This window comes from Sus scrofa, unplaced genomic scaffold (assembly GCF_000003025.6).
Source record: "Sus scrofa isolate TJ Tabasco breed Duroc unplaced genomic scaffold, Sscrofa11.1 Contig2471, whole genome shotgun sequence".
Taxonomy (NCBI): domain Eukaryota; kingdom Metazoa; phylum Chordata; class Mammalia; order Artiodactyla; family Suidae; genus Sus; species Sus scrofa.
In genome coordinates this window covers 2,304,327-2,332,240 of record NW_018085100.1, presented here as the reverse complement: position 1 = coordinate 2,332,240, position 27,914 = coordinate 2,304,327, and the positions used below count along the sequence as shown (strand labels likewise).

Genomic DNA, 27,914 nt, shown 5'->3' with positions numbered 1-27,914 from the left:
AAAGACAGTCGTTGTGGTAATTGCTACTTTTTCATATTTAGGCTAAACGTTTCCAGCTCCTTAAACTTGTCCTCAGAGCCCTCTTTGCTTCTCTTAAGGCTTTAGATGAGCCCCTTTGAGTGAAAAAACACATCTTAGTTATATGCCCAATACTGAACTCCAGATATCATCTGAAGAATGGACTCGTATTCTTATAAATTTGATCTAGGAAGCAAATCTACACATGGCCTTTGCTGAATTAGGCATATGTCGTCTCAAATTTGCTTTTGTATCCATAGCCAATTTGAACTAATTTGGCTTGATATCAGTGCTACAGTTACTTTATTTAAAATGAACTTCCTTTTCATTTGATAAGCAAGGGAAACAGACCCAGTGATGTCTTTCCAGGATACTGGTGGAGTTGTGGCTCTGAATGTGTGTGCACATGCTTTTGCAGCGTGTGTGAGTGTGACGGTAAACGTGTAGTGTGTGTGTGCACACAGGCAGGCATATAGAGATGTCCTGCTGAAAGAGCTTATTGGAGTTTTCATGCCTTTTTTTCTAGAGGAACTAACAAGTAAGGAGAGTCTTAATTTCTTTTTTGTCATTTTACATATAAAGTTAAAAAAATGACAGTAAATGACAAAATGATTCAAAAGAAAGAAAAAGTTTATGGGTGAAAAATTTTTCTTTCGAAGTAAGAAATAACTTTAGAGCACTTCAAGTTTTTTAGAAGGTATAGCAGGTAAAACTTGGTTCGCAATTGATGACAAAAGCCCTTTTGTTTTTATGGCATAAGAGATTGCTTTTAAAATATTCCTGGGTCTTCTTGAAGATGCAACCTAGAATTTAGGAGCGAAATATTTCTCTGGTGCATGAACATCTTGATATGTCAATTATTTTTTTCCTCCAGTTTTATCTCTCTTGGGCACTCCTGCAAAGCAAAAATCAAACAAGCAAACAAAACAAAAAATTATCTAGTTTATACAGATTACATTCTCAACATTTTGTGGTATGAGGAAAAATGAAATGCAATTTTGTTGTTTATGTAAGCACTGAAGTGTTTTCTTAACTGTTTTTGGAACCTCACGATAAATATGTTTGAGACGAGATAAGACAACTTCTAGTGAGATGATGGTCACAAGTCACCATACACTGGACACAGCTTTTCTCTTCACTCAGTGTTTTGGAAATGTTGCTGATGCCCATCACTCGAGAGAAGTTTGCTAGAAGTTAGGGAGAAAGCGAATGTCTTTATTAGAACGCTACTGTGTTTTACAGTGTTGCTCTCCATTTATAGTGCATTGAATGTGTTCAGTTCCTTAATTGATTTACCTGGTTTGTAATTTATCTATGTGATTTTAACATTCCGCTTGGTAGTACCAGTCCTTGGCTGATCCATGTATATTTTAGTATTAGCCTAGATGAATAAATAAGAAGGTAATACTTGGCGTCCCAAATAGGCTCCAGGTAAAGTGAGGGCTTGTTAAAAACACATTTTCGGGCCCATTCCTTTAATAAGATTCAGATATAGTACATCTGGGTGGTTAGTTCAAACTTGAATTTTTTGAGCATCCAGTTGGTTCTTATGACAGGGGAAAAAAAGGGGAAGCAATGATGAAAAAGTCTACCAAAAGAGAAGGGGGAATTCCTGTTGTGACTCAGCGGGTTAAGAACCCAATTAGCATCTATGAGGATGCCGGTTTGATCCCTATCCTTGCTAAGTGGGTTAAAGGATCCAGCGTTGCCAAGAGCTGCGGTGTAGGTATCAGGTGCAGCTGAGATCTGGCTTTGCTATGGCTGCAGCATCTGCAGCTCTGATTTGACCCCTAGCCTGGGAACTTTCATAGGTGTGGCCCCAAAAACTAGAAAAAAAATTATATCAAAAACGCATATGAGAGACTTTTGCTTTATTGCTTTTTTAAATCTTTTGTACCACTCATTATATCCACTAATACAGATAATTTAATTAATGACCTATATTTTTTAATTTATAATTTTTTGATTGAGGTGTAGTTCATTTACAATGTCATGTTTCTTTCAAGTATACGACCAAGTGATTCAGTTACAGATCCCTCTGTCTATCTGCCATCTGTCCTTTTTCAGGTTCTTTTCTATTATAGGTCATTACAGAACATCAAGTGTAGTTCCCTGTGTTACGCAGTAGGTGGTTGTTGGTTACATATACATCTGATATTTGAACTGACTGTATCTGTAAAGCCAGAAAGCAACAGTTTCTCTCCAGAAAAACTGGCATTTTCCTCAATTCTCATTTTCTGTGGTGGGGATTCATTCAAAGTATATGATGCAGTGTATCAAGTAATTTATTTTTATTTTCTCATATATTAGTCTTTAATTATGTTCTTATTTTTTGTTTGCAGGGTGCAAGTTGAATTCTATATGAATGAAAATACATTTAAAGAGAGACTAAAGTTATTTTTTATCAAAAACCAGAGGTCAAGTAAGTCTTTCATTTTATTTCCCTATGTATTTGTGTATATGTTTATTTTTAAAAATTCGAGGAAGGCAGTCCTTTTGGAAAATATCTGTTATAGAGAGGAGTAAAATTGGTAGTCTTGTCTGCCAGGCATCAAGGTTTAGACAACAGTAAATGTTACATCTGATGGTGGTGAGGTTTCCTGACTGTTTTACTTCTCCAAATTCCTTATCAGTATGTAGACTTTTGAGTGGACCCATTGGCTCCATAGAAACATTGGGGAAAATAACTCGAATGAGAATCCCCCCAATTTTAATAGCGTGGGACACTTAAAACGTCTTTTGAGAAGACTGGGGATTCCAACTGCCCATAATGGGGAATAATTTTCTCTTTCAGTGATTCGGCAGGGAAGTGTTTCCTAATCTTCCCTAATAACAAGCGGTATCTAGAGTGTTCTGAAATGCACAGGTTACTAGCATCCTTCCCTGCAGGTCTTAAACCGGGAAGTGTGGAGCTAAGCTCGGCATGTAATTTCTCGGTGATTCTTAGCCTCAAGTACATTTGGGAGACGCTGGATCTTTAAGAGGACATGGAATTGGCTTTAGCCACTGACCTCTTAAGCTCGTTCCAGATGAAGCACAAGTCATACTTGTTGCCTCCTCCTGGTGCATGTTTTTTAAATACCCGTAAATGATGAATCAGTGTGTATTTTTTGGTATGACCATTGCTTAAGATGTCCGTAAGCAATGGAGAGGTCTACAGTAGACTGGTGTAGACTTTGCTCTCTCTAAATTTTGACCTTTGAGTTCTCTTGGGGCATCTCAATTAAGCTGTGGTCATATAGCGTTCAGAGAGAGTTGTGAGGAGTCACCCAGTACTGCCTTGAGGGAATAGTTAAATCCACAAGGCACACTGGAGAAAGAGTCTTAATGGCTGGTCAGCTTCAGGGGTAGGCTAGTAATAACTAATGCTTCTCTAATCTGGTTGTTTAGAATTTCCAGAGGCCCCACCAATAGATGGTACCTAAAGAGGCCATCTCAATGGAATAGAAAGTTCCCTTTATTTTAACAACTGAAAGTTCTCACTCTCCAGGCCAGAAAGAATGGATGTGCCATTTGAATGCTTTAATAATGGCCAGCTTGGACTGAGCTGTCATTTGAGGAGACCAGTTCTGTAAAAGCAGGGCAATTTCACTGACAGTTTTAAAAACTTTAAAAAGAAGCTAACCCATAAAATTTACCTAGCATTTTAATAGAAAAACTTAGGAAAAAAGACACAGTTAATAAGTATTAACCTTTTACTGTTAAGAAATGTGACTTCAAATACACTCACATATAGCAGGGTTAAAAAAAAATGGCATTTCATTTCCAGATTTTATTAAGAAATAATTATTGGAAGACCTTTCTCAAAATTTTATTCATAATGTATGAATCAGATACCACCTGATAATTGCAGGAAAGGTAATGCTTCTATTAATCAGACTTTATGCACATTTGGCTTAATGTTAATTGCTCTTGTTCATCAGCAAGTATTACAAGCTACGTAACTGTGACCTATACAGTTTCCAAGATATATAATGGCAGGCTTAATTCCCATAAAAAGTTAAAGATTTTATAGGTATTTACACCCAGATTAAAAAGTGAAGTTCAGGGATTGAGCTCAAAGATAGGGGTGTGTGTGTGTGTGTGTCTGTGTCTGTGTCTGTATTTCTCAGCATGTGCTATTAGGAATTCTCTATAACTATATAATTCCTACATAAATTCATGATATATAATTATATACACAATTCTAATTTCTGTATAATCTACAAGATGTTCAGCAGATACAAGATTTCAAACTTATCCTGAGAATATTTAAACAGCTAGATGTTCCAGTTAAAAGTTTTTTTCTAAAATTCATGGATATATAAAATGCTGAAGCTTGAACCAATCTTGATTGGATATGATTTTGTGGCTTCTGAATTCTCAACTATAGATTTACTCTTAGTGTATATTATATTCTTCACTGTTATTTGCAGTTCATGCATTCTGTCATTCTCAATTGTTTCAATATTCAGCTTTTTATAGTTTTAATATTCAGCTAATTAAATTCCATCCAGTGAGACTTCAGAACCTTTAGACAATCATGGCATTGTAATTTCTAAGCACAATTTAAGTGCTGTGCTTAAAATGGATATCTTTGACAGTTCTTTTTAGGTTTTTGTGAACTGAGTTCAAACACAAATCAAATTTTTGTTTTTGTTTAAAGGTCTAAGAATACGGCTGTTCAATTTTTCTCTCAAATTATTAAGCTGCTTGCTATATATAATACGAGTGCTGCTAGAAAACCCTTCACAAGGAAATGAATGGTAAGCTATCTTTGATGATTTACAATATTCTTTTGCTTAGTTTAAACTGTATTCTAAGTGTTGAGGTACAGCTAGTAAATAATGTTATACTAGTTTGGCGTGTAGCACAGAATAACTCTGTCTTCGTGTATGAGACAAAGTGATTCCCATGCGTCACCACACAGTTAACCCCCTTTACCCATTTCATCCTTTTCTCCCTTCCCTCCAATAATGAAAAGATCTACGTTTTTTGTCAGCTTGTTTTGTTTTGTTATAGTCTCCATGTAAGCGAAATCATGGGGCATTGCCTTTGTCTCACATATTTCACTCAGCATAATGCCCTCTACTTCCAACCATGTTGCCAAGATTTACTTCTTTTTATGGCTGAGTGGTATTCCATTTGTGTGTGTGTGTGTGTGTGTGCATGCATGTGTGTGCATACCACATCTTTATTCATACATCCATCAGAAAACACTTAGGTTGTTTCTGTCTCATGGCTATTGTAAATGCCGCTGCAGTGGACATAAGGGTGCATATATATATATATTTTTTTGATCAATTCCCAGAAGTAGAATAGCAGGATTACATGGTAGTGTTATTTCTAATTTTTTGGAAGAACCACCATATTGATTTCCATAGTGGCTGCACTAATTTACTTTCCCATGGGCAGTGTAAGAGGATTCTCTTTTCTCCAGCATCTCTCCAACACCTCTTATTTCTCTTCTTTTTAATAATGGCCATTCTAACAGGTGTGAGGTGATATCTCTGTGATATGATTTGCATTTCCTGTTAATTAGTAATATAGAGACCCTTTTCATGTCCCTGTTGGACATTCGAATGTCTCCTTTGGAAAAATGTCTATCTGGATCCTATGACCACTTTCATTCTAATTTTTTTTCTGTTGAGTTGGATGAGGCTTGGATATTAGCCCCTTGTTACATATGATTCACAGATATTTTTTCCATTCTAGATTGCCTTTTTGTTTTATTGATGGTTTTCTTTGCTGTGCAGAAACTTTTTAGTTTGAAATAGTTGTTTATTTTTGCTTTTGTCGCTTTTGCTTTTTGTGTCAGATTCAAAAAATCATCACCAAAGCCTTTGTCAAAGAATTTGCCACCTACGTTTTCTTCAGTTTTAGGTTTTCAGGTCTTATATTCAAGTGTTTAATTCATTTTATCCGTTTTGAGTTATATTTTTGTGTTGTGTAGGAGAGTGGTCTGGCTTTATTTTTTGTATTAGTCTACCCTGTTTTCCAAACACAATTTATTGAAGAGACTGTTCTTTACCTGTTGCATATTCATGACTCCTTTGTCATCAATTAATTGACCATATATGTGTGTATTTATTTCTGGGCTCTAAATTCTGTTTTGTTGATCTACATGCATTTTTTTTGTTTTATGCCAGAACCACACTATTTTGATTTCTATAGCTTTGTAGTGTAGTTTGAAATCATGGCACATGATTCCTCCAGGTATGTTCTTCTTTCTAAGAATTCTTTGGCTATTTCAGGTCTTTTGTGGTCCCATAGAAGATTTCAAATTGTTTGTTTTATTTCTGTGAAAAATGTCATTGGAATTTTGGTAGAGATTGCATTAAATCTGTAGATTTGAGTAGTATGGACATTTTAAGAATATTAATTCTTCCTATCCATGAACACACATTATCTTTCCATTTCTTTGTGTCTTATTCAGTTTCTTTTTTCAGTATAATTTTCAGTGTACAGGTCTTTAGCTCCTTGGTTAAATTTACTTCTAGGTGTTTTATTCTCTTTAATGCAATTGTAAATAGGATTTTTCTTAATTTACTTTTCTGATATTTTATTAAAATTTATAGAAATGCACATATTTCTATCCAATCATTTTTAAGTATCCACAGGGAATTTGTTCCAGCAGTCCTAGCACAGTTACCAAAATCCAGGGATGCTCAAGCCCCTTACATAGAATGTCATAGTATCTGCATGTAACCTAAACACATCCTCCTATGTACTTTATATCATCTCTATATTGCTCGTAATACTGAATACAGAGTAAATGCTGTGTATATAGTTTGCATTATGCAGAAATTCAAATTTTCCTTTTTGAAAATTTCTGGAACTTTTTTTCAAATACTTTTGACCCATGGTTGGTTGAATCTGCAGATGTAGAACTCATGGGTAAGGAGTCTATTTATTGATTTTGTATATTGCAATTTGCTGAATTCATTTATTAGTTCTAACAGGTTTTTGGGGAGTTCTTAGAATTTTCTTTATGTGGTCTCATACTGTCTTCAAACAATGATGGTTTTATTTTTTCCTTTCTAGTTTGGATGACTTTGTTTCTTTTCCTTGCCTAATTGCTTTGGCTAGGATTTCTAATACTATGTTGATAAAAGTGGTGAGAGTGGGTGTACTTTTCTTGTTCCTGTTCTTAGAGGTAAAGCTTTTATCTTTTCATCATTGAGTGTAGTATTAGCTGTGGGTTCCTCATATATGGCCTTTATTATGTTGAAGTATATTCTTTGTATGCCTACTTTGTTGAGAGTTTTTATTATAAATGGATGTCGAATCAAAATTCAGCAATGCTTCTTTTGTATCAGTTGAGATGATTATTTGATTTTTATCCTTCATTTTGTTAATGTGGTTAATGTTAATGAGATGTTTGGCTATCTCTGTATCCCTGGGATAAATCCCCCTTGATCGTGGTGTATAATCCTCACTAATATATGCTTGAATTTTGTTTGCTAATATTTTGTTGAGGGCTTTGCATCTATATTCATCAGGGATATTGGCCTGTAGTATTTTTGTGTGTGACTTTTTGTGTCTGGTGCTGTTGTCAGGGTATCAAGCCTCCATTAGTGATTTTGGAAACGTTCCTTCACTTCAGTTTTTTTGAAGCATTTTAGACCCTAGCTCTTGGTCGTCTCTCAAATATTTATGATTGTTTGAACAGCCTGATTTATTGTTGATAAGTTCCAGTTTTTGAGTTGTGCTAAGCCCTGCCAGTGTTCTAAGGTAGGGATCTCAGTTAGCACCCAGTGTCAGGCTGACTGGAATCCAGACTTTCAGGCAGCAGCTTTAAAGTATGCAAATATATGTAATTCTGTGGGTCCACTGTTGTAATCTCTGCTGGCCTCCCAGTGAGGCAATTTGGAGGTGAGAGTTGCAAGTCAGGGCTCTAGATGAATGTATTAGTTCCTTTCTGGGAGGTACTGGTGAGCTATAACAAGGCCTGGGAAAGGGCAGAGGTGGTCTCTTCCGGCCCAGGTTCCCCGAGAACTCCTCTGTGCCCTCGAGACATGTGGAAAACCTGAGGAATATTTATGATATTAGGTAATACGGAGCTTGATCTCTAAGTCAAGAACTTAGTTCCTTAAAACTGCAATTTGCAGTAAGTGTTTGGTCTTTGATTTGTTCTTGTCAACTTCTTGTCTGAACTTAACAAATTAAACCTGGGATGCTGGCAGGGCTGATGTCTAACTGTCTGAATTAACTGGTAAGTAGCAGTTAGGAAACGAATCTCTTTGTTTCTTTTTTCTTTGTATTTATTTATATAGTTTTTGCTTTTTAGGGCTGCACCTGCAGCATATGGGAATTCCCAGGCTAGGGGTTGAATTAGAGCTGCAGCTGCTGGCCTGTGCCACAGCCACCGCAACACGGGATCCAAGCCACGTCTGTTACCTACACCGCAGCTCACTGTGATGCCGGATCCTTAACTCACTAAGTGGGACCAAAGACTGAACCTGTGTCCTCATGGATACTAGCTGGGTTTGTTACTGCTAAAAGCCACAGTGGGAACTCCAAGGATCACTTGTTTCTGACTCTGAAGATCATGTGATTTCCAGCATAACATGTTGTAAAATGACCTAAGTCATCGGAGAGCTGTTATGTGGATATTCGTAAATGACACCCAGAAAGTGATTTTAAAGGGATATCCTCTTAGGAAATAAAATCATGGTCAAACTTTGTGATGGTGGCAGGTTGTTACTTGGTACAGCAGGTGTATTTTCTTTAGTTACTGCTTTATTCTTTCATGTCTCATTTTTTTCTGCCGTTTGAAAAGACGCATTTATTGTATTACACAGGATATAGATGTACAATATAATGATTCACAGTTTCTAAAGGTTATAGTCCATTGATCATTATTCTAAAATATTGGCCATCACTCATATCTGGAATCTAATATATGGCACAACTGAACCTTTCCACAGAAAAGAAAATCATGGACATGGAGAACAGACTTGTGGTTGCCAAGGGGGAGGGAGAGGGAGTGGGATGGATTGGGAATTTGGGGTTAATAGATGCAAACTATTGCCTTTGAAATGGATAAGCAATGAGAGATCCTGCTGCCTAGCCCTGGGAACTATATCAAGTCACTTATGATGGAGCATGATAATGTGAGAAAAAAGAATGTGTACATGCATGTGTGGCTGGTTCACCTTGCTGTGCAGTAGAAAGTTGACAGAACACTGTAAACCAGCTATAATGGAAAAAATAAAAATCATCATAAAAAGAAATACTGGCTACGTTTCCTGTATTGTGCAGTATATCCTACCACTCACGCTGAGGCTCCAGAATAAGAAAATAGCCTTTTTAGTGGAAGACTGGTGTGTGTATCTGTGTTTCAGGCTGCTGGCTATGTGATGTTCTTGGGGTGGTAACTGCCAAGAGCTGTCACTCTGGGTGGTTTCAGTCTCCTGGGGCCCAGGAAGACAGGTACTCGAGAGCATCCCTGTGTGGACTTCATGCACCTGCTGGCATCTAGAGCCATGGGGAGTGCCGGGCCTGGGCAAATCCCTAGGCTTCAGTGGGGCCACAGGATGGTGTGGGGGTGGCACTCGCGAAGAGAGCACACGAATGGCGCCTGCCAGTGTCTCTGTTTCCCGGTAATGTCCAAACAGATCCCTGTGCCCTCGGTGAAGGTTGGCTAATGAATCTCCTTCCTGTGTGGTCGAGGTGCTCTTTGAACTGCTGCCTTTTCTCCTGGTTTCGGTGTGAGTTAGTCTGACGGGGAGCCCTTAAAGAGAAGACTTTACATACCCCGCAGCCTTTGGGGTCTCCTGACTCTAAGTCCCACTGGTTCCCAACCCTGGCCATTTTCGGGGCTCCACTGTCCAGGTCCCAAGGGTTGTGTGTCTGTGTGGGGCCCAGACTCCCACCTCTCAGGGACAGGTTCTGTGTAGTGAGATTTCTCCTGCCTATGGGTCACCACATTTGACGTGGCTGTTGTGATGGGACAGCGTCTCTGCTCCCTCCCTGTCTCATCATGACCCTTCATTCCTTTTGGAGGAACTGCTCAGGTCGTTTCAGACCGTATGTGGCTGTAGATTTGGCGTATCCATAGAAGGAGGCTGTTCAGCATCTTCCTACACTGCCATCCCGAATCACCTCCCGAACTGTCATTTAGAAGAAGGTTATATCAGATGCATTTTCTCAAGGACATTGTAGGTGTTCATCACGATTAAATTGATCTGGCTTTTGGTTAATACATAACGTAGTCTCTGTAGGGTCTCTTTAAACATCTCTTTTTTTTGTTTTTTCTGTTTTATTAATGCTAATACCTGACACGTACCCATTACATTTATATTGCTAGTCAAAATATTCCAAGTAATTTCTTGCTATGGGTCAGTCTTTTAAAAGACCCAGATACCTTCTTGTTCTTGATTCACATATATTCCAAAAAGATTTAATACTTACCAGCTTTGTAAGTATTTCCAGTTACAGTCTCGATGTTATTTATTTTTTAAGGTTTTTTGAGGGCATTATTCTAAGTGAGATAAGTCAGGCAGGAAAAGATAAATACTGTATGATCTCACTTATATGTGGGATCTTAAAAAAAAATCATCAAAACAGCAGCAAATCAAGTTATTTACTCTTGAATGGAAACATTTCAGCATTTATTGGTTGCCTGGTTCAAGTGTCAGATTTAGCTGGTGTGGTTCTTTATCTAATTTGAGGTAAATGACATTGATTTACCCTAAACTTGCTTTTCCATTTGTTATCCTGTTGCTTTTATTAAACGGCATTTCTGTTCATTTATGGACTTTCCTTTTAGTGTCTGTCCTTTGCGAGAAGCAATAGAGAAGAGGACTGGGTGTATAACGGCCTGAATAGTACTTATCTCACCACCACTGTGGGGCTCTGTCCAGCCTACTACATTTAAAATAATTTTCGAAGCAGAAAAAAAAATTCTGCTAATTTCTGTACGATTATTTTTTTCATGTAGCAGTTTGCCCCAAAGAAAATTAAAAAATAAAAAAGATCAAAGTGAAACAGAAAACAGAGGCATAACATATTATTTAATTTTTATTTATTTTAATGTAAATGAACTAGTTACTCTTCAGCTTGGTTAGATACTGAAAAGGATTTCATATTTGTGAAAGGGTTTGGAGTTAAGTTAAAGGTTAACAAGTGAAATTTCATGGTGTGGTAATTTATGCGATAATTCTTTGTGAAAGTATTTAATGAATATAATTATGGATAGTTCACTGTGTCTTTATGGAATACTTAGCATGTGTCTGCACTGCTGTAAATGAGGACTCAGCCATGAAAAAGAACATCTCCTACCCTTAGGAAATGTTCAGCTCTTGGAAAGGTTTTATATTTTAGAGTTCTTACACTTTCTGGCATTGGGCTGGTGGTTTTAGGGGTGTTGTTTCCTTCAACACACAGTTCATCTTATTATTCCCACTTTACATGTAAAGCTGCAGAGGTTTTCTCCTGCTTGCTCTTGACTTTGAGAACCTCAGCACTCATCTCTCCGTCCTGGTTTAACTCATTGGTCATCGGAAGCCAGCGCCTTCCCACCGTCATTCCATCCCCACCCCCTGCCCCAAAAGTCTAAGTTCGCCTTCTCTGCTTGGAGGTCTAGTAGGCATCGCAAGCTTGCCATGTTCTAGCCCACTTCTGTGCTTTTGCGCATCTCAGCGAACGGCAGCCCCACCTTCTCCAAACCCTCTCTGCTCACAGCCTCCCACATCTTGGGGATAGCAGCTCCATCGGAACAGTTGCTTAGGCCAAATGCTTTGGAGTCATTCTTCCTTCTCCTTTCTTCTCACATTCTGCAGCCTGTGCAGAACCCCCAGAAAATTCAATAGTTTCTGCCTTCAAGAGAGATCCAGCATACAGTCCCTTCTCCTGATGCAAAGCCATCTTTTCTCACCTGGATTCCTGCATTACCCTTCCTGATGCCTGCTGATTCTGCCTTTTCTCCACTTTGGTTTATCTTTTTTTTTTTTTTTTTTTTTTTCCTTTTCTGTCCATGCATGTGGCATGCAGAAGTTTCTAGGCCAGGGATTGGACCCATGCCACCGCAGCACCACTGCAGTGACAACGCTGGATTCTTAACCCACTGCACCCCAAAGAACTCCCCCTTTGGTTCATTCTTAATGGAGCAGCCAGTGTTCCTTTAAAATATAAGACAGATCTTGGCACAGTTGTGCTCTGAATGCCAAAGTACCCAGTAGCTATAAGCACCCCCGATTTCTGCGTCTCCGCCTCCTGTCACTCAGCCCCGCCCATTTGGCTCCAGCCGTGTTGGCCTCTTCTCTGGTCCCGGGCCCTTCCAGACACACTGCCCTTCCCTCTGTCTGGAATTCTCTTCCACCGGGTAGCCTGGGCATGCTCCCTCAGATCTCTACAACAAATCACATTTTTAGTGAAGGCTTCTCTAAATATCCTGTTTAAAATAGTATTCTCCTCGCAAAAGTCTCTCGAATACGTTTCCCCTTTCTTTTTACATGTTCCTCATGGCGTTTATCTCTTTCATGTCTTGTATACATGATGCTTGCTTATTTTGCTTTCTGTGTGTTCCGCGAAGGTTCCCTTGGACATGACCCAAGGGCGGGGATAGTTGCCTGAGTCCTCAGAGCTTGGCACACATGCAGCACCAGGGGTTACTTATCAAATGAGTGAGGGAGTGAATAAATGGAGGTCGTTTTTTTCCTTTTCTTTTTATCCGGCTGCACCTGCGGCGTGTGGAGGTTCCCAGGCTAGGGGCTGAGTTGGAGCTGCAGCTTCCGGCCTTTGCCACAGCCACAGCAACACTGGGTCCAAGCCACATCTGCTACCTGTGCCGTAGCTTGTGGCCACACCGGAGTCTGAACCCACTGAGGGAGCCAGGAGTTGAACCCGCATCCTCACGAAGACTGTACCGGGTCCTTAATGTGCTGAGCCCCAAGGGGACCTCCAGAAGGTCATTTGCAGTTTGACCTGCACTTACCTCACCTCATCAGCCCCTTCGTCCAGCCATGCGGTCCTGCGTGAAGCTGCTTGTTCATACTCCGCCCTCCACTGTCTCCAGGCCTTTGTACATTCTCTCCCAAATCCGGGCCTCTGGCTTCCCCCCTATTCCTCAGCACCCCCTCTTTTTTAGCTTGTCTCAGGACCCTCGGACCTTCAGGACAACCATTTATTGAATGAAAATTAATCTGACGCTCTTACCAGACATTATGCCCTTTAGCCAGGTTTCACTCTGGTTGGGTGTGGTTTCTGGGGTGTCACCACACTTCACACACGGCCCCGGATTTTGCAGTTTACTCCTCTGTTCTCCCTGTACATTCACCCAGGGCAAGGCCATGTTATATTTGCATCGGACTTGGTGGGTCCGTGAGGGTTGCTGAATTAACGGAAAGATGCTCAACAGTTTTATTGATAGCCTTGCACAATCCGGATGTTTCAAAGTCACTGCCTAGGGATGCCAGCCAATATTATCTCTCTTACATTTTCTGTCTCTGCATTATTCAAAATGGTTCATATTTCATCCGCTTCTACAAGCACACCAGAATGGGTTTTAAAATTTGGTGATTTATAAATAAAATGAACATTAGAGAGACTTGAGAATCATACAGTGAGGCATGATAGAACCCTTCTAAGAGTAAAAGGACATTGGCGGGCGAAAGCAGAGTAAAATAATATTATTTGGAAACATTACGAGAGCAAAGTTACCCATAATTAACTTCTACGTCATATTAGTAAGAATGTTCAGCTATAATTATAGAGGATATACATTTGAAAAATCGGATTACTGCAGTTAAAAAACATAGCAAAATAACTCATGGCTCCGTTTTGAGTACAATGTTCCATTTAGCTCCCATTGGCGGTGTTGTACTGGTTAATGAAAAACAGCAGTGGCCTTTCTGGGCACAGGCTGTATTTTAAAATAATGAGACTAATTCGGCAAAGAGATTTATTTAATTAGAGCTTCTGACATAATAAAACTGCAGATACTTTGCGTTGCTCTGCTTTATTTTTAAGTCCCCTCCAGGAGCCAGAGCTGATATGAAAATGTTGCAAGTATGGACAAACTGAAGGATAGGAAAAGAATTTTACTGTGAATGTATGAAATTTGTGCAAAGGACTAACTCTGATGTACTAAGGTACACACAGTGTGTAGGAAATGATTTAAAGGCCTTAGCAGAGGAAACACATTTAGCATGTAGTTTATGAATTTCATTGTGAGCTGAGCCATTGGCACTGATGTGTTGCCTGCTGGTGCTTATGGTTCTTCACTGGGACAAAATGCACTCCTCCCACCCACTTAAAACAGTTGAGGAGCTCCCCTTGTGGCTCAGCAGGCTAAGAACTGGACCTAGTGTCTGCGAGGATGTGGCTTCTCCCCTGGCCTTGTTCAGCGGGTTAAGGATCTCCTGCTGCCACAGCTGCAGCGTAGGTTGCAGGAGTGGCTCGAGTACTGAGTTGCTGTGGCTGTGGTGCAGGCCTGCAGCTGCAGCTCCGTTTTGACCCCTCGCCCAGGAACTTCCATTTGCCACAGATGAGAGCTTCAACAGATAAAAAAGAACGTTGTTGAAATGATTATTAGTTTTTAACATCAAATCACAAAGAGAGGTAAGAAACACATACTTGTGCTTATATTTTATGGTATTTGAATTTACATTTAAAATCCGTGTCTCAAATGGAGCTTCCCACAGAAAAGAAAGTCACAGACTTGGAGAACAGACGTGTGGTTGCTGGGAGGGACAGGGAGGGAGTGGGATGGACGGGGAGTCTGGGGTTAAGAGATGCACACTCTTGCATTTGGAGTGGCTAAGCAGTGAGATCCTGCTGTGTAGCACAGGGAACTAAGTACAGTCACTTGTGATGGAATATGATGGAGGAGAATGTGAAAGAAAGAATGTATGTATATATGTGTGTGAGTGTGACTGGGTCACTTTTCTGTACAGTAGAAATTGTCAGAACACTGTAAATCAACTATAATGGAAAAAATAAAAATCATAACAGCCAAATAAATAAATAAATAAAATCTGTGCCTCATAGAGCAACCAGTGTGTTCAGATGACATTCCAATTTGAAGAGTATTTCTTCTTTAGGGTAACAGCTATTAAAAAGAGAAATTCAGTTTTCACGGTGTTTTTAAACATCTGATGACCAATGCGGCTGGATGTCATCATGAGACCTTTTCTTCCCTCGTCTGTGTTGGTAACAGTGTAGACTCAAGCATCGCCAAGTGATCTGCCACGTCATCTCAAAACTCAGGAGAATTTCTTCGTTTACTGGAGTTTTTGCTGGTGTTCCTAGTCCAGGTGCACCTTTCTCCACATGGTGACTCTCACACACACACACACACACACACACACGCACACATCCGCCACATGAATACACACTGTAACATGATGGTAAGTTCAATATCATATATGCAAGCCACTTTGATTTTGTGGCTTTGCCGTCAGCTTTCAGGGAGGTCAAGGAAGCATGAGCAAGGCACACACCTGCCGTAAAGTTATTGGCCGGCAAATGGGTAGCATCACTTTAACTTATAGATCATGCAAAAATCTTACTTGAGAATCAGTCACATCTTCATACCTTGACACAGAGGCTGAGAAAGTAGCCTTTGGCTGAAGAGTGGCTTTTTGCCTGCGACTCTCCACTGTGGGAGGGACTGGAAGTCACTTTTGCCTCAGCCCTTCTGTGTCTGGAAAGACTCTTAACAGCCACTCCCTCGAGGTCAGCATTTAGTCCTCTCTGCCCCGTCCCTGAGAGTTGGTGTAAAGGATGCTCGTGTTTAGAAAGGATCTGGCTGTTGGAAAATCTTCCTAATATACCAGCTAAGCTCCACTGTGCTTCAGTCTCCTGGTCACATACTGAATTTTATCTTTCCTTGAAAACTTGGGCCTACAGCCATAGCTGGTCCTCATGTCTTACTCTTTTTGTAGTTAGGAGAGTGTCAGAATATTCCACTCTGGCTTAGGCGCTTATATAATATACAATTTTTTGGCCACACCGACATAATGGGAAGTTCAGGGTCCAGGGATCAGACCTGCACCACAGCAGTGGCAATGCCAGATCTTGAACCCGCTGAGCCACCAGGGAGCTTCTAGGACCTCATGCTTTTGTTAAGACAGTGCAAGCCTGTCTGCTGGGTGTGGAGCTCTGCCAGCATGGGTTTGTCTTGTCTTTTGCACGAATGCTTTCCCGCGTGTTGACCCTGGTGCTTCTGCCTGGTTACCGGATGCTTTATTCCTCTAGTTCGCATGTTCACTCCCTGAACTCCACCTCTGCTGCCACAGCAGTCCTGACGTTTGCAGCAGCTATTTGCTCCCCTTTTCTGAGAGGTATTTATTTACCACAAATAAGTGCGCTATGCAAAGGGGCTGGGGCTGCACATTATTAATCTTCTGTAGTTCATGTCTGCTATTTGCCTGACATGCTTCTTCCGCTTTTTGCAATGATGCCTCAAACATGATTTTTATCTCTAGGCCTAGTTTAACTTAATATAAATTAATTATAAATAATTTATGATAAAAATTTTGATTGTACGTTTGCTTTTATTTTTATAATTTGAAAAAGTGAAATTCATTTTCTTTTTATGATTTTGTAAATGGTTCATGATTCTTACAATATAAGTACATAGGGGAAGGAAAAAGAAGCAAAAGTTACCTAAAATCTCAGTACGTAGAAATAAGTGTCTTTGGTAGTTTCACCACCATTCTTTCGGAAATTCTCTGTCCATACACTTAGATGCACCGCATACTCATGCTGACATAACTGGACAATCTTACAGACATTATTTTATCGGTGACGGTTTTCTCATTGACGGTATCTTTGCTCTTGTTGATGAAGAGGAGGCTATTTGAATTCTCTCACTCTTGGTTCATCAAGCAGATTCCAGTTACTTTTCTGCTGTAGGTAATATGGCAATAAGTATTGCTGTACAGGTTTTTTTTCTGTGGAGTACATTTCTGTCAATGGGGTTGACAAAATTGGGGGAAAAGAAGCCACAAAGTCTTACTTGAATTTAAATACTCTGCTATTTCAGGACTTATTCAAACAACATGTCAGATCAAAGAAAACGCCATTACTTCGGTAATTACCTTTTAGTAAGTCTGTGTTAATTACCAACTTCCTTCGGAAAATGCTGTCCAACTTCTGATCTGCCATTTATTTTATAATTTTACAGAGACGTCTGTCTCCTGTCTGTGGTTTTGTGGCAATGATTCCCTTTGCTCCAGACCATGGATCCCACAACATACTCCCCTTCACCCCACATACCTTGTTTTGGCCTGACTCCTCAGGTGTCCCCGAGAACACCTGAGAGTTGTGCTCTGGGCGGGACCGCGCTTCTCAGTTTATCACCCACGCTTTACTTACCTGTACTGGCGCTGTCCACTTGTTCGCATTGAACGCCTCGCCTACTGTAGGCAGGTGCCTGCAAAGACGTTAAGGGCGAGTGAAATAGACGTACTCTGTCATCTTATTGAACCTGCAGTTTCATAAGGAGGCAACTACTAAAGACATACATCGACAAACAAATACCCGCTTCCAACCTAGCTGAGGGCCAGAAGAGGCAGGTAAGTGACACAGCCTAAGAGGAGAGTTGGGTCCTTGCTCCAGGGAAGCCTCTGTGAAGGTTTTCCTGAGACAGGGCTGAGCTGAGAGCCCTCGGATGAGGGAAGAGCATGTGAAGAGGGCCGTGAAAGGAAGCAGAGTGTCACAGTGGCCTAAGTCTAGGAATGCCAAGTAAAGAGCTTCATTCAGTCTTTACCTGAACAAAAGTGAGGTGTCAGTACCCAGGGGAGGGATGTGATAGGATATGCATGTACAAAGAATCTGCATAATTACAATTTAGAGAGAAAAATCTAGCAGGTAAAAGAGGATGTAGGGTCCTAGCGACAGGCTTTTGCGAGCGTCCAGCTGGAGAACATGATGCTTTAGGTCACGGGGGATGCGGTAGTGGAGATGAAGTGAGGTAGGTAAATTCGGCAGACATTTGGTGGGAAACGTTGAAAAGGTTTGGTGACTCATGCATTAAATATTTACAAGTGCAGGAGAAGAAGGCATCTAAGATGATGCTAAGTCTTTCAGTACCAAACATAATGGAATTTGGTGCCATTTACAGAGATGGAAAAACTGAGAGCACTTGTTTTGGTGAAAAAGGTCACGGGTTTGGTTTGGGGCAACTACAAATGTCCGTCACCCAGAGAGATTGGGTGACGCATTTTGGAATTCGAGGGAGTATTTTAGTCTAATATCCTAGGTTGTTTCTTTGAATAGTCTTCTAAAGTGTACAGTTCTTTTTAAAACAAGAATTTTCAAGCGTTTATTTAGTGCTCTTTGTTTTTGTTTAACATATTACCAAAAAGAAAATGATTCAAAAATTTAAAAATACGCAGTTTTTTATGGGATTCCTTGAATACTTCCGAACTATAAAGAGTGAGTAGGCTTGGTTCTGCTTTGGGTTTTATTTGCATTTTTTGGCAGTGTAATATAGCTATTTTCATCTTTTCCTGAGTAGAGTATATTGTTATGAATGACTAGTATTTGAATCAACTGTACACCAAATGATGTAGATTAGGGATCAGTTAAGAACAGCGAAAAATTCTAACTTAGTGAGACTTTAGAATATATAGTGTTCTCTGAGTATAAACAATTTTTTAAATTGTTATTTCCCTGATACAATTTTTTGTTCTACTGTGCAGCATGGTGCCCCAGTTACACATACATGCACACATTCTTTTTTCTCCCGTCATCAGGCTCCGTCATAAGTGACTAGACATAGTTCTCAGTGCTACACAGCAGGACCTCATTGCTCATCCATCCCAACGGCAGTAGTCTGCGTCTATTAAGCCCAAGCTCCCCTTCCATCCTTCTATCATCAGAGGTAGTAGGTTTGTTAAGAGACATTTAAGGACAGTTATTTCTTGTCCTGAATAATGTTTTGGGGCAATCTCAGTCACAGGTGTTTTTTAGGCAGTATATTAAATATTTTATAATAACATAAATCTGAAATATTTGTGTTCCGTACAATCTGAGTTAATTGACTTTATTCCGATTGTTTATACTGTTGCCTTTGTATTGTTGAAATAGTGTTAAAAATAAAAAAATCTTTTATGTTATGTTTATGGAAGACCCTTAAGTGACTTTTCGGTGGAGAATTGAGGAGCAAGGGGTTTGAGGTTTTCCTCCCCTGCTGTCATCACTCTTTAAATACGGGCCCATTGTCTTTTCTTACATGATGAGCATGAGACTGAATGCAAAACTTGAAAAGCTTTTTTATTTTTCCTGGAATAAAGATGAATATTACTGAAACAAATGAAGCAATATAAAGTTTTTTTCTAATTTTAATTTTGAAATTTTATTGTCTTTTATACTGTGTATGTATTTCTAACTAATTAAAAAACTAATATCTTATGATTCTTTTTGTAGGTCTCATATCTTTTGGGTGAACAGAAGTCTACCTTTATGGGGCTTACAGGTTATGTACCATTTTGTTTTATTTCTGTGTGAATGGATTTGTTCCTGTTTTATGGAGAAATACTATTGGGAAGAAAACTATTGATATCAAAAATGAGTTTTGGTTTATTGTTTCATTAATCTTGATACACATTGTAGACTCAAGTTTTTATTCTGCATTCTGCCTGTTGAGAATTTCTTCATGAGCATGATTAGATTTCAGAAAGCTTTTGAGGGTGCGGGAAAACCAAATTAAACCAGTGTTTTAAGGCACAACAAGTTACCCAAACTACTTTAGGTATTCCCAAAGACTTGGGGCTTTGGAAAATTAATCAAAAGCCCATGTCTGTGGTTCCTTTTTGTAAACATATTCTCAATGCCTCAACACGATGGAATCCCTGTACGTAATTGTCCAACGAGTAAACAAATGAGCGAATGGTTCATATTACTGGTAGCCAGAGCTTGGTCCTGGAGCAGATCATTTTGTAAATAAAACAGAAAGTGTGCCTGTCACGAAAGGAGGCCTGAAGGAGCGAGGCAGTGTGAGGAGAACAGCAGGTTGGAGTTATCCTCGCGGTGTTGTGTGGAGCCGTCTCTGTCTCCTTTGTTCCTTTTCCCGTTGAATTTCATGCTCAGCAGGTTTTTTACAGCTTTCCACTCACCTACTGCTGTCTCTTTCCCACCAAGGATCTTTTATTAACTGCTGTTTTTCAGAAGTAAAAACCAGAGTTCCCTGGGGGCTCAGCAGGTTAGGTTCAGCATCACCATTGTTATTGAAGCAGCTCTGGTCACTGCTGTGGTGCGGATTTGATCCCTGGCCTGGGAACTTCCACATGCCATGGTCACGGCCAAAAAAAAAAAAAAAAAGTAAAAACCATTCAAAGAGTAGAGTCTCTAAGATTAAAACAAAATCAGAAGCTGTGAGAGTTGAGTCTGGAAGGAATGGAAAGACACTAAGAGTCACTATTGATAAACAACCTTTAAAATACTTTAAAATCAAGTGTTTGGTTTGTCTTTTAAAGTCAGGATGATTGTGAGGTCTGTACATTTTATTTACAGTAATGAATTATTTCAATAGTATGTGCATTGTGATCGTAACTATGAAGTCAAGTTTTTACAGGTCTGCGTATTTGTGAGTCAAGTTGTGTTTTATTTTTTTATACTGACTTTCATTGCAGTGTCACTAATTTACAAATAAACTTTCAGATATTTCAGCATTCACTAAAAATGCAGTTTTTAATCTCTGAGCTAAATTCCTGCATTCTCCATCAGTGAGGTGCACACTTGTAAAGAAAGTTAATATTTTTATGAATAGTTACGTAGGGTTTTGAGAGATAGTTTGTTATATTCAAAGTGCTTTTACCTAATAGTGATATTTTTAAATAATAATACTTTTGAATAGGATTTTGAGGAATTCATGCTGAAATGTTGGAGAGATCATCTAACAATGTGTACACCTAGGAAAAAATATGGATGATAATGATTTAGAGAATTTGTGGAGAAAAACTAAAAAGTGCACCTTTTCTGTCCTGACAATGCCTGGCTATTATATGCACTTCTGTACTTATTTTACTTGCATTGTCATGGAGTTATGTGTTTTAAAAAAATTGTCTTTATGTTTAAAAATCCATCTAAATCAAAGTTTTTATTCCAACATGAGTCGAAGTCTCAACATCTAAAGAGTATCTGCCCTCTTGGGCAGATTGTCTTAAACCTTACGAATCTATGAGCAAAGGTATTTGCTCCCTGAGTTATTTCCTGGGGTGCTTGCTTGCTTATTTTGATCATATTCATCTCTCTGCTAAAGTGTGTGGAGTCCTTCGCACGAGAGAATTGGGATGTCTTTACCAGGAACTTTCCGTTTTAAGCAGAGTGCTTGGGTAGCTCAGCAGAGGAAACGGAGTAGAGAGTAGAGAGAAGGATGGACGCTTGTCTTGGAGGACCCAGGACGAGCACTTCCAGCTGCAAAAGGGGAATTGGTTATGAAGCCCATTCAAATGCAATCCTAAAGTATCTTGAAGTGCTGACATGAACCATTTCATTTAGTGTTCAAGGATGTTGCTGTTTCATTTCATTTGAAGTGGGTGATAGAATTCCATTCCAAGCTTGCATCCCTTTATTTTCTGAAGGAAACTGCTGTTTTCGGTGGGTGTACTAGAGAGGGTGGTGGTGTGGCCGGGTGAGGGCGTTGTTTTTGGCGGGGCAGTTGCGTGTGACTGTGTGTATTCGGGACACACAGACAGAACAACCTAGTCTTTCCATATCTTGCAAATCCCAACCATCTCAAAATAATCCCATGTTTACATCTGTGATAATAAATTTTAAAAGGCTTACTGAAGAGTATTGGAAATTACAGCAACTAAGCTGTAGCACCTGGGATAGCCTGCTGTCTACCTCCTCTATAGAGAGGTTGAAGTGCCACATAGTAATCTCCTATATCATATGTTATGTATGTGCACATGATGTATATCCGCATGTGTATACACACACATATATATGCACACATTTATAAAACTACTCATATTGTAGTCAGAATATGCATTTTAATTTTGCTGCATTTTCTCATTAAGGTGCAATTTATATTTCAGGTTTCAGTGGCATTGATAAGTCTCTTTGAAACAATCCTACTTGGTTATCTCAGCTATAAGGTAAGTTATTTTAGTTAGAAGTTTTCTGCTGATAGAACCCATTACTAGCATTTAGTCAGTATTCCTTTATTTATGATTCATACTCTGGGGGAAAGGCAAGCTCTTCTTAAACCACTTTAATTATTCTGGACCTCTCCAGAATGTGTGTGGTAACAGGCTATGGTAATATAGTAATGTTTTCCTTGATGACTTAAACGTACTTCCCTAATTCCTGTGGGCTAACTTACCGGTTATGGGCATTCTCATGTGAGGCAAGCAGATGGAATGTTTTGGCTCTTTATTGTTCTCAGCCTCTTCTCCTGATTTGTATTAAAAAAACAAAACAAAACAAAACACTGAGAGAGAAAAACATGCCTGTTGGGAGTATTTTAATGAATTCCCTTAACTTTTGGGCAAGCTCCTTTTGACTAACCCGATTTGACAAATGTTTATTGAGCTCCGATTTGATGAAAGCACCACTCTGTGCACTGTTGATTTCTCGAGTTTCCAATCGAAAACGGGGGTGAGGGGCAGGAGAAAATCATGCAGGTAATAATAATACAAGGTGGAATAAGAGCTACCTCCTGGGAGGTGTGAATAATGTCTATGGGGGGGGGGGTCATAGAGCGAGGCCATATCCACAGGGTGGAACGCAAATGCTCGCCTGGTTTAAGCAGAGTCCGGAATCAGTGATTTTGCCAAGGAAAGATGAAAAAGGAAAGCAATAGGGATTTACGGAATGAACGAAGGCATAAGGGAAGGGATGTGCACACAAGATGGGAAGAAATAATAAATACTTAGGTTTGGTCAGAACATGGTGTATTGGGGAAAATATTGGTGGAAAAAGTTGGGGACAGGATTGTGAGGGCCTGGTAGGGTATCTTATAATGGATACAAAATAAAAAAATAAAAATAAAGAGAGCAAGTAGAAGAAAAAATGATGGCTGAAGCAAGGCTCATGAAAAGTAAGAATAAACGAACAAGATGCTGAGGATTATTGATTAGCTTTGAATACGTTCTGTTCTCTTCTGAGAGCACAGAAGGTGGAAAATATGCTTGAAAGAGTATTTTGAAGCTTGAGAAGGAAGCTGAAAGGGCTTGCACGTAGGCAGTCTTTCAACCCTAAATTACCTAGAAAGTACTAGCTTAGTGATGGGCAGTATGGAATGAGATACTGTGGCGGGATCTTTCAATAGCTTATTGGTATATTCTCCATGCTAAAATGGGTTCCCTATAAATACATATTGATTGAGAAGTATGGATTTTGGATACCTAGAAGAATAAAATAAAAATTAAGAATTAACATCTAAAATTCTTATCTTCTAAATTCTTTAGTATTTAAGTGTGTGTTGAATGTTGAAGGTAATACACACCCAAAATAAACTAAGCAGGCATGTGCACGTGTATTTTTGTAAATTAATGAAATTGCTTTCCCTAATAAAAGATAATATACCAACATATACATTGGCCAAAATATTAATCTGCTTTTGTGAATATATTTGCTCCAAATCCAAACTAAAAAGTGATACAAAGCTTCCCTGAGTGTTTTGCTCATAGCCATTTAAAAAACACAGATACAAGGTGGAATTACAATTTTCCGTTGTAATTATATATATAGAGCTGCCGTTTATAAAATGAGAGCAAAACATAAGACCTGGTAGGCAGAACTAGATGTATCATATTTTCATTCTTTTTTTCTTTCTTGGCTTTTTAGTGCTGCACCCAGAGCATATGGAGGTTCCCAGGCTAGGGGTTGAACTGGAGCTGTAGCTGCCAGCCTACACTACAGCCATAGCAAGGAAAGATCCGAGCTGCGTCTGTGACCTACTCCACAGCTCATGGCAATGCCAGATCTTTAACCCACTAAGCAAGGCCAGGGATTGAACCTGCGTCCTCACGGATGCTCGTCAGATTTGATAACCACTGAGCCACGACAGGAACTCCCATATTTTCATTCTGACCTTCATCAACAGTAATGTCTTAGATGGCGGAGTGATTCATGGTAGCTGAGTCCCGGGCAGTACAACACAAAGGATCAAAAGGTGTTATGTTGTGAGTTCCCGTATGCCGCGGGAGCGGCCCAAGAAATGGCAAAAAGACAAAAAAAAAAAAAAAGGTGTTATGTTGCATTGGAAGGATAGGTGGCTGTTAATGACCTTTCTTTTCCTCTCATGTATTCAGCCAAATTCATGAACTCTTTTGACTCTATTAAAAAATAGAGTGTCAGATACATTTTTTGGAATGAATAAATTAAGTAATTGGTAACTATGGCATACGTAAATATAAGGCAAATCTGTGTAGCAGAACTTCAAATGATGTCCTTCTCTCAAATTAGTCTTTTAAGAAAAATTATAGACCGAGACACAGAAATAAATACTTTATCAGCAGTAACATCTATTCCTGATATTGCTCTTTGATACTCTTAGTTCATATTTATTTACATCTCTGTATGTATACAAATAATATATTTACAGATAAGCATATGTATATATGCAATATTTAAAAATAAATTTAACACATTATTCTGCAAGCACTTTATGGTTCTTAAAATTAGACATTGTAAATAAGCATGACTTCATCCTTAACATTGAAAACAGTGAGCTGCCATGGAGACTATAGTTTGCAAACGTCAAAGTCTGAAGAGTAAAAACACCATGAGCAAAACCTCTTTACACTGTAGGTTGAGGTGGGCTGATAATAATTTAAAACTCCCTGCGTCCTCTTATCTTGTCCTCTGCCACACAGAAGTGCAGTCTGTACTTCAGTCGTCACCCCATTCATGCTTATCGCTACTTGGCCAAAGAGCCAGGAAGTTCCCAACAGGAAAGTTCTTTTTCTTCTGTCACATAAATACCCTCTGTGTCTTTATCAACTGCCTTCAAAATAGAAGTCTATTTATGTACACACATTCATTAAATCAAAAGGAAACACAAACACACCCGGTGTAATTTCCAAACCTCTGAAAACAAAAATTCAGCACACCTAGAAGGCTTTTGTCAAAGATCCAATTCTTTTCTCTATAATCACTTTATAAAAAGCTACGATTTTGAAATTTTAACATCATGATGGGCCTATTTCTGGAAAAGGACAAAGGGTTTGGTCTGGGACGCCTAGGTACTGGTAATTCTGCTTATATTACCATGCTGTGGAGACCCTAAATGCTATTGAGTTTGTGTTTAGAAATAAGACTGGGTTATTCCAGTTTATTTTAAACTCATTGAACAAAGGTGAGTTATTAGTCTTTTGGCTTAAGTATTTTTAAATATAGCGTTTTTTGTTTGTTTTTGGTTTTCGGGTTTTTTTGTTTGTTTGTTTGTTTGTTTGTTTTTTGGCTATCCCTATGACACCAGGAAGTTCCTGGTCCAGGGCTTGAACCCGAGCCACAGCAGTGACAATATCTGATCCTTCACATTCTGAGCCAGTCAGGAACTCCCAAGTATCAGTATCTTAATATTAGAGAACAAAGGTGTTTTCAGCAGTCCCTTGTTCCAACCTGGGCTAACCCCCACTAACGTGTTGTGCGTCTTATAATTTTTAAAGTGTCTTTAGAGCTGCCCATCTAGATATTAGTCCCATCTTGCACTTTGTCATATGGTAAAAATAAAAGCCCGGTACATTTTAGAAAATCACCTATTTTTCTTGCATTTTTATTGGATAAGGAACGTTACTTCCATGCCAAATGCTGTCAAGTGGTTAGATCGTTTTGCTTATATTTTACTGAATCTGTCAATAAGAAGAGGAACACAGAGAGTTCTACATGTTTGGAGCAGATAAAGCTACTTTTTAGAAATTTTCCTTTTTTTAATAAGTTACCTTTTGGAAGAAGAAAAGTGCCTTTCATCTCACTCAGGAAAATACGATTAAATGAAGCAGGGACTTAACTTACTTTTGAAAGGCATGTGCTGCCTTTCAGATCTCGTTTCATGCTTCCCTCCCCAGTGGCATTCTCCGGATTCATGCTTTCTTTTTTCATCATAACTGCTTTTATCATGTGAATTTATATGATGCAGGCCCCTTGGGGCCGCCCTACAGCCAGTGCGGCTTTTGGATAATTTCTGTGTTTATTTTTCATCAGCTGATTTTAGGGGGGATAATTTATGAATGCATCTTTAAGTTCAGAAGACAACTTACAATTAAACCTAATGAATGTGACTGAAAAGACATCCTTTTATTTTTAGCAGTGAGCACATTGCCTCCCTGTATAATTTTAGATCATTAAAATTGTCCTCAGGAGGAAGTTCATTATTTGCCACAACACACACACACACACACACACACACACACAAACTATGAATCGACAGGCCCACGTTTGACATAATGCAATTGGAGTTTTTATTGAGGAGCCTCAGACCATCAAGTACTGTGCTAGGAGCAGAGCAGTGAATCCTGCATTAAATGGATGGTCTTGTCTGGACCTCATGAAATTTAAAATCAAGTGGTGATTAACTGTGTAAATACAGACTGAAAAAAAGGAACGAGAGGGATGTTGCTGAAGAATCAAAAAACCTAATGTGGGAGTCTGATCTTGTCTGGAGTGTGTGCAGTGACGGGTGAGGTGAGTATCCGAAGATGTGGAAGCTTCAGGAGCCAAGAGCTGAAAGATGTGTGTGAGTGTGTTAAGTAGGCAAAGGGAAGCGGGACAAGGAAGGTGAAGATTTTCCGAGGAGCACGTGCTGCAGTCCTGGTGTAGACTAAGGCGTGGGAGATTTGGAAGGGAAACTCTGCAATTGGGGTGATGAGGTCAAGGATTGCTGAACAGTGTAGTGCCTCGTAGGTTGTAATAGAACCCATGTCTTGTTGTGAAAGTGTCTGGATAGTTTGTTTCAAAGTAAGTGGGTGTGGGTGGGGTGAGATGAAGGGATTGGCATCTGGGATGTGCTTTAGAAACAAATTCCTGGTGCCATGGTGGGAGGTGAATTGGAGCGGGGCAAGAAGGAAGAGGAGGAGACCAATTAGGAGGCTGGCTGGAAATAGCGTTAGAATGAGAACCAGACGACTCAAGATCCGTTTATGAATCAGGAAGTCTTATATATACTTACAGTTATACTTAGGTAGCCTGTGAAAGGAGGATGTAATGAGTTTCTCCAGGATTTCTGGTTTCTGTTACTGGCCAACCAGTCCGGGCAAAAATCATAAATTCTACTTTTAGACGCATTACTCACAAGGTGCCTTTGAGGCGTCTGTGTGAAGCAGTGGATTAGGCACTGAAGATCTGAAACAGACTCTCAGACACAGTATTGATCTGGGATAGAGATACAGCCTAGGTGCTCACTGGCTTATTCTTGATAATAAGTTGAAGTTGAAACATGGATGAAATTACCTAAGATGGGCACATAGCTCAGTACCCTTGAAATGCTTTCTTCCCCAAAATTTCTATTGGGCCTTAACAACTTATATATAACTGCATCAGGAAGGCTTTAAAAAATAAAATTCAAGTGTTTCCATTTGGATCCAATAGCAATGGAGTTTCTTAAGATCAAAAATTAAAGCAATTATACAAGGAAGGGATGAACATGTATCACTCTTTGAAAGTTTCGTGTATCCACTGCCGTGCTCATTGAGCTCTGAAGGTCACATCAACAAAGCAGTTCTGCGGAATGTTATAAGCAGGTGTCGGGGAGGTTTTGATGAAGGCGTGGAGAGTGGGGAGGAGCAGAGGGTGAGGGGTGAACAACGGTATGAAAGTGAAATAGCCCAGCTGATTCAGAGGACCTATCAAAATCAGTTTTATATGTGGTGGGTCTGTAGCACAGTGCCAGGTGGGGTAGGGACATAGTAGATACAAACCCAGCCACGTAGCCAGAGTCCAAACTGTGAGCCTTCCTATGATGTAATAAGGAGTTTGGATGTTGCTTCTGTTGGCCGTGGAAATCTGGCATTTTA

The 27,914-nt window shown here is 39.4% G+C and overlaps 1 protein-coding gene across 18 annotated transcripts in view; it reads left to right on the top strand.

Moving 5' to 3' along the window:
• The window catches only part of KCNT2 (potassium sodium-activated channel subfamily T member 2), a 339,487-nt gene that overhangs the window by 103,623 nt on the left and 207,950 nt on the right, over positions 1 to 27,914 (top strand). For 15 of the 18 annotated variants that reach the window (XR_002341192.1, XR_002341191.1, XM_021081854.1 and 12 more), the window contains exons 2-5: positions 2,361 to 2,440; positions 4,664 to 4,763; positions 19,378 to 19,426; positions 21,993 to 22,052. Coding sequence is in view for 13 of the 18 variants with exons in the window: in XM_021081854.1 (XP_020937513.1) it covers positions 2,361 to 2,440; positions 4,664 to 4,763; positions 19,378 to 19,426; positions 21,993 to 22,052 (289 nt within the window). In the remaining 5 variants the exon portion in view is untranslated. Of the gene's footprint in view, positions 1 to 2,360; positions 2,441 to 4,663; positions 4,764 to 19,377; positions 19,427 to 21,992; positions 22,053 to 23,903; positions 26,587 to 27,914 lie in introns of those variants that run through there. The other 3 variants (XM_021081869.1, XM_021081867.1, XM_021081868.1) reach the window with 1 other exon arrangement.